Source organism: Lynx rufus, unplaced genomic scaffold (genome assembly GCF_022079265.1).
Source record: "Lynx rufus isolate CCGP_SWC_20201006 ecotype Redwood Valley unplaced genomic scaffold, mLynRuf1.p SCAF_2, whole genome shotgun sequence".
Classification (NCBI taxonomy): Eukaryota; Metazoa; Chordata; class Mammalia; order Carnivora; family Felidae; genus Lynx; species Lynx rufus.
Window position 1 is genome coordinate 55,924,761 of NW_025814834.1, and position 12,065 is coordinate 55,936,825.

Consider the following 12,065-nt stretch of genomic DNA (forward strand, 5'->3'; position numbering starts at 1 on the left):
CCCAGTAAATGTTAGCTCATCATCGTCACTGTCATCCCTGTCACTGAAGACTCACCTGTAAGGATCTAAAGCTGCTCTTGATTTCTCTAAACAGAGTCAGTTGCTGGTTTTTCTATAGTGTTCCGAACATTCGTTACTTGGACACTTATTTTATCTTAACTATTTCTATCTTCACTCTACATTGTGAGCTCCTCAAGCAACTGTTTAACTTCATTTTTATATCCTCAACTTCATTTTTATATCCACACCAGCAATGTATCTGGTGCATAGGAGGTGGTAGATAAATAGATACTGGAAGAATCTTGACTCTTAGCTCACACTATTCTCGAGAATCATTTCCAGTTTGATTGCAGATCTAAATGTGAAAGGTAAAACTATAAAGATTCTAGGAAAAGAATAGGAGAATGTCTTCATGGTCCAGGAGCAGAGGAAGATTTCTTGAACAAAACAAAACAAAAAAAAAGTACTTTAAAAAAAGAAACTTACATATTGGTATCAAAAATAGAAGGCATCTGGAAGATTATTTTCTCAGAGGAAAACCAAAACAATCCAAACATAAAATTTAGGTGTGTAAATTAACTTCCAATTTCAAATGTTTTAAATGTGTAGCTCTTAAGTGCTACAATGAATATTTTAAAATATTACAGTACCTTTTTACCCCAATAATCATGATCAAAAACCTTGATATCTTATTGTTTTTCCTATAGTACTGGGATGGCAGGATGACCTTTCTTACTAGAACTCAAGGTCATATGAACTCACCAATGCCCTGTCAGTCTTTAGTAGCTCTTATCTAACAGTTCAGATGTGGACCATCAGTTATAATATTACATGGAGCTGTTACTGAATGATGTTTGTTGATCCTGGTTACTATACCTTCATATTTTAAATATGTCATCTGACAGCCTTCTAGAAGAAAGAAGATCTCTGAACCTCTACATTTATTGTATATTTTTGCAACTTCAATTTTTTGTATATTATTTTATACATAGTAAATTAGTGATGTTAAAATAGAGTATTAAAACTAATTATACATATGGCAGCATTATAGGCTCAAAACACTTTTACTAACAGATGTGCCCATTGACCACTGGTTTAACTAAAATGCTTTATACTCAGGGCAGAAACAGTTGCCAGAATTTTTGTCTGGTAGTATGATCATGATCAAGAGTTTTACACCCAGTTCTCTGTGGCTGCAGGGATTGGGGGAGGTGGTGTTGACATGGGGTCATTTGGTTGATTCATATTTGGTAGGGACTTGATCCCCTTAGGATGTTCATAGTGATGTTTTAAATTAAAAGAGACAGGTGAGTGTATGCATTAAAAAATAGATTATAATGTATCTTTTTAAAAGTGATCTTAAAATGTCTATTATGAAGAGTGGTAAGCTGTAAGTCAGAAATGGGTAAATGTTGCTTAATTTTAATTAACTATTTTCTTATATCCTAGGCTGACCAGATATCTGGTTTTCACATAAGATCTGTTCTCTGTGTCCCTATTTGGAATAGCAACCACCAAATAATTGGTAAGACATTACCTGAGTAGTTCAAACTTCTTTTATAAAGACAAATTTACATTAAAATACACCTTATCTTTTTTACCTGCTCGCCCCTTTTACACTTGGTCTAACTGAAAAGACCAAGAATTGATACCTGCTCCCCTCTTTTATGTCCAGGACTCGTCAGCCTATGTTTCATTCTTTTGTTTAATCTCATAAGTGCAGACTCCTAGTGAATCAACATTAATCCAAACAATGAACAAATATTTATTCTTTTAACCAAGGACCAATAATTTTGAAGTTGGAGGAGATCTCAGAAATCAACTAATAGGACTTTCTTATCTTACCTTGTAGAAATTGAGGTGGGGGTATCATGCAAAGGCCAGAATAAAATCACAGAGGGAGTCGGTAGCAGGGTAGAGATTAAAAGTCAGGGCTCCTAACTCCTATACAGACTTTCCATTGCATCTTTATGTTTACATCTATGCTTTTACACACAGAGTACGTGCAAAGGAAAAAGAACATGTATTTTTTTTTTATTTTTTAATGTTTATTTATTTTTGAGAGAGAGACAGAATGCAAGCAGGGGAGGGTCAGAGAGAGAGGAAGACACAGAATCTAAAGCAGGCTCCAGCTGAGCTGTCAGCACAGAGCCTGACCCGGGGCTCAAACTCATCTATGGCGAGATCATGACCTGAGCCGAAGTCAAATGTTCAACTGACAGGGCCACCCAGGCACCCCCAAAACATGTATTATTAGACATATACTGAGCATGCATCTTTCTGTTTGGATGATTCTAAAATAGGCTGTACTTGACCCGGAATATGGAACTGTGGTCCAAAGGAGCTTCTAAGTTTTCTCTACCTCCTGTTCTTCTTTCCCTCCCCTCAAAACCTCAGTCAGGAAAGTATCAAACCTAAGGAAGAAGTCAGTGGTTAGAGAAGTCATAAAGAGTGAAGGAATTAGTTAAAATTATTGAAACACAATTAAAACATGATTTTTTTTTCCTAGGGGACTAGGTACCAGTGTATCTATTTGCCTCTCTTCGCTTCCCCCTGACATTGCCTGTTAAACTGAAAGACACTGCTGCTTATCAAGAACTTAGTATTCTGTCAATATGGTCAAGACTTGAGCCATAACAGATTTTTTCATCCATTTGCTTAATTTATAGAAAAATATTGATATATTAATGAACACAGAATATTCCAAGATTAGTGTCCAATGGCAATCTCAAATCTAATCCTAGCTTTTCATTCCTTCTTTTTAACTTTTATTTTTATTTTTTATTTATTTTGAGGAGGGGTGGCAAGTGGGGAAGGGACAGAAAGAGTGGGAGAGAGAGAATCCCAGGCAGGCTCTGAGCTGACAGCACAGAGCCCAACTCAGGGCTCGAACTCACGAACCAGGAGAGATCATGATTTGAGCCAAAATCGAGAGTCAGACGCTTAACCACTAAGCCACCCAGGTGCCCCATAGCTTTCATTTGTAACAGTAAACATCAGTTATGCTTTCAAAACTAAGACTGCAGTTTGCCTACTACATGCTAAAAGATTTGTGTTTCATTACATATGTCTTCTAGCATATGATGACTTACCTCCCTAGTGAGAAGTTAGGTATTTTAAAAAACACAACCATGCTTTAGAATTATAGCTATTTTTTTGTTTGTACTAAATGGGGACACAGGAGAATGTTTTTCAAGATTGTTCAGTTTTTCTGGTTAGAGCTGTATGTTTTGAGACATCTGGCACAGTGCTGGAAATAAACTTTGGAAAGAGGAAGTGTACGTAAATTAAGTTTGTTAGAACTGTATGTACCTCATTGGTAGCAGAAGCAGAACTAACCTTGCTTTGAAGATTGACGGTGTCCTAATTCCCAACTTCTTTAATGTTCACTTTAAAACATTCCAACATGATCTCATTTATTTTTTTCTTTAAAGTTTATTTATTTATTTTAAGAGAGAGAGAAAGCACGAGTCAGGAGTGGCAGAGAGAGAGGGAGAGAATCCCAAGCGGGTTCCATGCTGTCAGCTGGGAACCTGATGCGGGGCCTGAACCCACGAACCATGAGATCGTGACCTGAGCTGAAGTCAGATGCTTCATTGACTGAGCCCACCCAGGCGCCCCCAAACGTTATCTCATTTAATCTTCATAACCCTCTGAGATAGTTAACGTTTTAATTCCCACTTTACAGATGAGGAATTTTAGTGCTAAAAAAGTTAGGTAACTTGTTTAAGGTAACAGCTGTGGTGGAGTTGAAATGTGAGCTGAGACAGTGTGACACCAGAGCCCATGTTCTTAATCACTATGCCACCCTGCCTCACTCAAGCCCTGTGTTCCAGGGGATTGAAAAAATAAAAAAAAAAATTATATATATACATGCACACACATGTGTATTTACACAGTTAAGCTCAATTATGTATCTAATTGCATGTATGTGTATGTCCATGTGTATATATATGTCCGATAGATCAGAGTGATTGTGCACAGTCATCTCGAAAAACATTTTCAAGGATTCAGACTGATGCCTGGTAGAGCTTTAGGCTTCACTGTGAGCCAGTTTGAATATCACAACCTTGAAGATCAACTGCATTGCTGTATACCTCAGATCCCCTTTCCTAAAGACAGCAGGCACTAGAGGGACCAGAGATTAAACTGAGTGTCTGAAGTTACCTAGGGGAGGTATGGAGTCAGCCGGGGCTTATTATATTGTGGTAACACAGTGAGCCATGCTGAAACTGACCACATAAACCAAACTCTTCCCACAGGAGTGGCTCAGGTGTTAAATAGACTTGATGGGAAAGCTTTTGATGACGCAGATCAACGACTTTTTGAGGTAAGAAAATAAATTTGTGAACCAAAGGTTATAGCTGAGTCACCTATAGTCTCCTGGTAGCAGCTTGCCAAAATTTGTCAAGCGTTTATGTATAGTCGTGAGACCTTGAGCCAGCTCTGCCGGCTGTATGGCCATCACCTTCCTTGGGTTTTCAAGCTTCCATTTATTCCCATCTGCCCTCTACCTGGAAAGGTTGGCCTGGAACAGGCTTCCTTATAAACTTTGCACCAACAAATAACCAACATGAAACCCCCACGATTATTTTTCTCTAGCCAAGAACATCTCACAGCTTCTTTACTAACTGGTTCTAAATCTACCTTCCTTCCTTTTCACGTTTACCTCATGGGTATTGTCACTTGGTTTCCTCATCAAAATATTTTATACCCTAGCCACTAAAAAGAGGTTGCTTTAGTTAAATGGAATGGAATTACTAAAATCAGTCCACGATCTAAATGAATTAAGAACACATTTGGTAAGACTGTAAGTATGTTTTTAAATTTACAAAGTCATTTTTTCCACAATGACATGAAATTAACAATTTTTTCTCATGTGCAATGTGAGCTATAGAGCTGTTACAGGACAATAGTAATTAAGAATTTTAATGTGCATATTTCCCCAAGGCCTACCTCTGTGTACAATAAAATTATATTTTCAGACCCATTTCTGATGAGTGCCTGGTTTCATATTAGATTATGCCAGTGAGTTATTGCAGTTTTTAATTAGTGGGCTTTCTCTTTCCTAGGCTTTTGTCATCTTCTGTGGCCTTGGCATCAACAACACAATTATGTACGATCAAGTGAAGAAGTCCTGGGCCAAACAGTCTGTGGCTCTTGATGTAAGTCAGTATTTATGTCCGAATCACATGCTAAAAAGCCCTAATTTTATGAGAGAAAAAAAGCCCTTATTATGGGCCTTAATTTCTCAATTTTTAATTACCTATTCATTGGGCTTTAATTATTCTAGAGTCATGGGTTTGGCTCTGATGAAAGCCAGACCCATTCTTAACAATGCTCATATGCTCACAATTTTGCATGCAATTTTAGGGAGTGCACAGATTCCTTGAAGGCCATCCATATACGTTGTACAGTTAGATACAGATTTTATGTGTTAGGTTTATTAAAAGGGATGATCCAAAAAATAAATTGTCAGGATGTTAAATGCATTATGAACTTATTTTGAATATGTATAGATAGTCTGGAAATGCACAACTTCTCATACCACAGAAGAAAACTTCACTACAAAGACATGTGACCCAGGTGGGGACAGGCTGCTCCGGGCATTATCTAGCTCCCCCACTACACATGTATACATCCCACCGAGAGCTCCGACCTGTTTCCCAGGCCTGACCTGCATCTCCTCTCAGACTAGGTTCTAAGACTATAGTGCTGTCCCCTGAATCTCCTTGTTTTGACCCAAGACCTATTGTCCCAACTTCTGGTCTATAGCCATTATCAAAGATTTTTTTTTTCTATCTGTGAAATACTTCTTAACTAGGGCAGATAAAATATCAATGATATGTGACATTATCTAGAACATGATAATATAATACATGTACAGTCTTCAAAGTATTCTGTGTAACAAGTGAGATATTAGTAGAAAGATAAAACCGAGGGAGAGGATAAGTAAGCAACACAGTGGTACCTGAAGTACTCTGATTTAAGATTTAAAAGACCTAAAATTAGTTATTTACCGATATACTTTTCTACCCTTAATTAGGCCATGAACCGTGGAAGCACAGGGATTTTATCTTTTTTATAATCTTATTCCCTAGTGCCTAGCAGGGCACTTAGCACAGAGAATGCTTTTATTTAATGGTTTGGGGATCGATGGAGGAAGGGAGGAAGAGACAGAAAGAGGAAGGAAAAGATGGAAGAAACAGATTCCCCTGCCCAACGAAAAGGATTTTTTTTTTTTTTTGGCTCTCCCTCAGAGTCCTGCTTTGTTTATATGTAATATCTTTACAACAAGGAATAAAAATAATACATCCAGGATGAATTAATAAGTAAATGAACTGTGGATATGCAACAAATAAGAATCACTAATAGACCATTAGGTCTATGTGCAGAAGTATTTTCACATCCTGACTCCGTCACCTACCTCAAGTGTGAGAATTAAATGAGATAATATAAGAGAAGATTTTAATACTCCATCAACAAAATTACAGTAATGACAATAATTGCTATATTATTACTTGCAGTAATGTGTTTATTACTGAGAAATCACCATAGACTGTGAGAAAGAACAAAGGACAGGGATTTGGAACAGCAAATGTTGTCATGACTCCACCATCTTCAAATTTTGACCTCCACAGGGTTGCCTCACTCAGCTTTTGTTTCTTTAAAAACTTTAGTTTCTGCATCTGTAAAAAAAGGACATGCTATACACTAGTCCCACACAAACTCTACTTCATGTTGTCGTGTTGGACTTCACACATACAGAGCATCTCATATATACCCACATGCGCACTCCTCACCCACCTCCTGGTGGGTCTCCATCCTGTTGGGAAGGGGGTGGAATCAGTGGGTTGAAGCAGGAATTGCCATTCACCAAGGAGAGGCCACTCTCTGACTGGCACCACCGCTAGTCCTCGACCTAGAAAGTTCTAATACAGCCACAGTGTCCTCACCCATGAATTGCTCGTTTGGGTTCATAGACCACTCTGATACCTTCTGCCCTGACATACAAAAATTATTACTGACACTCCCAAATTTCCAGCCCAAGTATTGTGGTAGTCTCACCCTTTCAGAAGTTGCTTGTATGTGTGGACTTACATGTTCTGTGTGCTTTCCCGATCAGAATTCTGGTGTTGCCATCTTGGTTTCCTCCCTCCCTGCTCCACTCAACCCCTACCCCACCAGATACCACATTCCCATCTCTAATGATCGGGTGGCATCCACCCCACTCCCTCATCCAGGAATGCATATGCAAGAATATCTGGAAGGATTTCTTATCTCAGGGCTTTACAAAGACAAAAAATGATTTGTTGAGAACTACTAAACCCAAACTCAGGAGTGACATCTTCTTATACTATAGTATACATTAGCTTCTGAATGATTATATATTTTTAAAATTTATGTATTTATAAATATTATAGATGCATGTGAATAATATAAGGTACATATTTCTATTAAAAGTATGTATTTATCACCAGCCTATTCCAATAAAGGATTTAAGCTACTTGATAGGAATGTAAATGATCCAACAAATGTTTTAAGGTAAAGTAATGATGATGATGATAATAATAACAACAGCAACAATAACAGAGGGGAGAGAGAGAGAGAGAGAGAGAGAACACACTAACCAGAGGGGACAGAACCACACACAGTGCTATCCTTATATCATCTCCTCCTTCTCCCCAAGAACGTAGGGTGACCTTCCCCTTTTTTTCCATTGTGGCTAAGGGAAGATTCCTCACTTGGATCTGGGCAGGCTCCTCTTCCACTCGTGTTGTCTCATTTTTACTTACTCTCTTCAAGTTGTTTTCTGCTTGATCTTGCATAAGATCTTTGTCTAAGTGTAGCTTTACCATCCCCGTAATCTTTTTGCAGTGTGTTTTTTTCAGCTGGCAACAAGAGTGAGGGGAAGTAATCCATCCCACAGCCCCCAGTGACAATAACCACCCCAGAAGGCTTTCCCTCCCCAGAAAGCGAGCACACATATCATGGCCTGGAGAGGTAATGTGAGTACATTTTTTTCCTGTGTGTTCAGGAGACTCTTGAGAGATAGCACAGCATTCTCTTGTCTTTTAAGAATCCTTTCTCTCAGGCATTTTTAATAAAAATACTACCTTGGTGCATTCTCTGGAAGTATTTCCCCTGTTCTCTGGGAAGTTTACGTCTTACGGATACTTGCCGAAGTGTCCAGGGTTCACAGGAAGTGCACTTCTAAGGCACATCTTGCTGTGTATCAGTATCCCCTGTAGGAAGCTGCTGGCTTTATCTGAGCGAGAGGCAATGCGAGGAAAAGATTTAGAGCCTTGTCTTTTACATTAGTCTGATCAGTCTAGTTAGGACTGAATCTGTGTTCAGTAGCTGTGGATCTTAGGGAAGCTACTTAACTTCGCAATCTCAGTTGTTGCACGTGTTAGATGGGTTTGGTAAGAAAGGTGTTTTAACAGGGTGATAAAACAGTTGCAGGAAAAGTATTTAGAGAGTGTTTAGTTACAGTTAGCACTTAATAAAAGCTGGCTGTTCTATTAACCAGAGCGCTTGCTGCCCTTAATCTGCACTGAGTTCTGAATGCTCTGCCCAAGAATTGCTTATAAAACTGCTCTGATTGAGGGGCTGGGGAGGAGGTGTAATTTTTTGCCCCTTTTATGAGGAAGATCGTTTCCTGCTTAAAGTTTGAGCTGAAGACAGATCCCCAATTTCCCAGATCCTGGGCACATCCTGTGTTCCACCACTGAGCATCCCAGCAGCATTGGAGCTATAGCTGCTGGGCTGCAGTGAGCCGCTGCTCGCCATTGCCCCCTACTCCTTGCCCCTACTGCTTGCCTCTGCTTCCCACTGCCCTATATGTTTCTACAGAAAAGACCAGGCACTGTAAATACAGAATTTACCATGTTAAAAATAGCTATGCAGGTCTTCAAAAGCTGTACATCCCCAAGGGCAAAGCCTCCCCAGAAGACCTCCCATGCTATGGGGTCTCTTCCCCGTTGCCACATACTGGCAACTTCAGCTCATTTTAACCTAATCCACAAATGGTGAAAAATAAAAATATAAACATATAATATGCTTTCTACTTTTTTGGCCTTTAAAAAATGAAGTGACTAATACATTGTCTGGATTTTGTTTAACAATTGAATTATAAAGCACTATTATTTTGATTATTGCTTTTCTTAAGTTCTTATAATTTAGTTACGTAATTCTATTTAAAAGTCTGTTTCCTAAATATATAAAACTAATACTCTAAGACTCTTAGAGAGCTGAGATGCTCTTAAAGCTGAATAATGGAACAAAGAGGGGAATTTACTATCATTTTTCATAACTTTGTTTTATCCTGATTTCCATTCTGTCTGAGTGCCAAGAGCTTCACGGGAAGTATACTAATGTATGTTCACATTTTCTGAGTGTAAGAATCCCATGATAAAAGAAGGAAACTTCACCTGAAATTCCAGAATACAGAGCAAATACAACATGAATGGAAATCAGAATATTACTTCTTCATTTTGCACACCAAGAATTGTCCTTTGGGGTGTCTTTCATAGATACTGCAAATGAAGCCTTGCTGGATGCTGATGAGAAATTTTCCGGAAAATATAAGTCAGTGTATTAAGGGACACCTAATACCCCTCTATGACCAGATGAGGAAAGGGACGAGGGTCAGACAGAGGGTGTAGAAAGGGCATATGTAGTCAGAAGTCAAGCCCCATTTATTCTACCTCCCCAAAGCCTCTCCCATCCATTTCCTCCTTTCCAATAGCCATAGCAGCCATCCTACTTAAGGGCTTCCTTACCTCTTGACGGAACAATCGTAATACCCACCTGTCTGTTCTTCCTAAAGCGTATTTCAGATTGCATCACTCACCCACTCATGGATCCTAAATTATTCCCCCATTATCTATCAGAGTACCAACTTCCTGGCCCTCGGGGCCCTTTGAAATTTCATATCAAACTATCTTCCTGCCCCCGGCTCTCATTTCTCTTTTCAGAGCATTCTGTGCTACTTACAAACTCACCTACATCGTAGTCTACAGATCAGCCACCTGCTTCTCTGCCATCTGATCTCTAACACCTTCCCCGCTTCAGTTATTCTCTGTTCCAATTATGCTGCCTCCCCTCAAAGTTGTTCTGTCATTCAAAGCTCAACTTAAATGTAATCTTTTCTATAAATCTTCTAATCCCATGCTTACTTGCTCCTGACCTCATCCTATGTTATCGTTAATTGTGACTTTGTATGTTTTCCTCTGCTAGAACATGCTATCTATTCTCTGCTATCTATTCTTTATTCCTTTCGGTGGTTTACCTATAAAACCAAAAGTATATTGAATAAGTGAATGCTTACAGCCACAAATAATGTTTCTGGGCTGCCGTATCAGCTTTCCAAAAGGGAAAAGCTTAGGCTGTGATGGAAAAGGTGGCAGTCACCTTATTGGCAGTCTTGCTGACCACAGACTTGCATAGCACACCTCTGTATTCCCTTTCTCCTTTATAGGTCATAAGGACCAATCTTTTCTGTTTACTTATTTTAGGGGGGATCTCTTCCAAGGTATCATCTCCCCTCAGGTATTCCTTTCGATGATGATTAAGGAGCCAACCTGGCTTCCTGAAGATAAGGAAAAAAGAGAGAAGTGAAAGACATGATTCTACCGTGTGTAATTTCCTAAGCTCCAAGGGAAAATTTTCTCTAACTGGGTGATTGACACAGCTAGACTCAGGATGCCAACAGAATGTCACTCCATTATTTTTCATCCCTCTTCCTTTAGACCTACTCTCTAGAATCAAACTTCCCTACTCTTGGATGAACTCTCTGGTACGTTACATGGCTCTTGTGACACACTCAGGTGTTAAATAGCCTCCGAGCTCGTCTCCTTCCCTGAGATTAGAAGCTATGATCAGGAAAAGGTCATAGTGGGCTTCCTTATTCTTCTTCACTTTACCTCCTCCCCAAGACAGGTGTAGAGAGCAAGATGGAAGTAGGATAAAGAGCAAACTCATACTTTAACCTGGTTTCAAGGCCCTCTGTGTCAAGCACCAACATTTTTTTTTAATTGTGAGTTGCTTTCATAAATTCTTCAGAGAATTCTGGAGCCTAGAAATCTCCCATTGTCAGTCCCTGATGTGGGTTTACCTCTCCTGACTGACAGGTTCTAATTGTCTCTTGGGCCCTGGCTTCTGGTGGCCCACATTTTTCTCTTTTATTTATTGGGGTCAAATAAACGCAACATAAAATTTACCATTTTTAAGTGTACAGTTCAGTGGCACTAAATAACATTCACAATGTTGAACAGTCATCACCACCACCCATCTCTGGAACGATTTCATCTTCCCAAGCTAAAACTCTGTGCCCATGAGACACTAACTCCTCATTCCCCTCTCTAGCCCTGGCAGCCACTTTATGTCTATGAACTTGACTCCTCTACATACCTCATGTAAGTGGAATCAGTGTCATGTACGGACAGTATTTGTCCTTTTGTGACTGACTTATTTCACTTACCATAATGTCTTCAAGCGTCATTCATGTTGTAGTTTGTGTCAGAATTTCCTTATTTTTTTTAGGACTGAATAATATTCCACTGTAAGAATATACCATATTTTGTTCATCCACTCATTGCTTCCTGATCTGAGTCTTTTTAAGCCTGTGCATCTTTCACAGATCCATTTGGCCCCTGGACAGCCACATGTGTTGGACCATTAGGTTGCACGAAGCAGCCCTCTCTTCCTGCCCACTAACCTTTAGAATTTTTAGGCATGAATCAGTAACTGGTCCCACACCACACTCTGGGGAAATACATATTAAGTTCTATAAGTGGTTTTCTGGAAAGAACCCTCAAAAAACTCTAACTAATTTTTAATATTGTGTTCTCTCCTGAATTATCTCCCTTGTCTCACACAATGCAGAGATGGGCAACAAAGCACCTTAGCTTGAAGGTAGCAGAACTAGCTTGGGACATCTTCTTTCCAAGTCCTGTATTGGTAGCCTAGATGGTCTAGCCCCTCCTTTTAGAATGCAGTATCTGTTGTTCTCAACTATAAAGTCAGACAGAAAGAGTCCCATTTAAACATGCTGTTATTGG

At 39.2% G+C, this 12,065-nt stretch overlaps 1 protein-coding gene across 1 annotated transcript in view; it reads left to right on the top strand.

The window, feature by feature from the left end:
- The window catches only part of PDE11A (phosphodiesterase 11A), a 385,818-nt gene that overhangs the window by 214,707 nt on the left and 159,046 nt on the right, over window positions 1-12,065 (top strand). Inside the window, exons 7-9 of the mRNA XM_047084228.1 lie at window positions 1,450-1,525; window positions 4,263-4,330; window positions 5,073-5,165. Coding sequence (XP_046940184.1) covers window positions 1,450-1,525; window positions 4,263-4,330; window positions 5,073-5,165 — 237 coding nt within the window. The remainder of the gene's footprint in view (window positions 1-1,449; window positions 1,526-4,262; window positions 4,331-5,072; window positions 5,166-12,065) is intronic.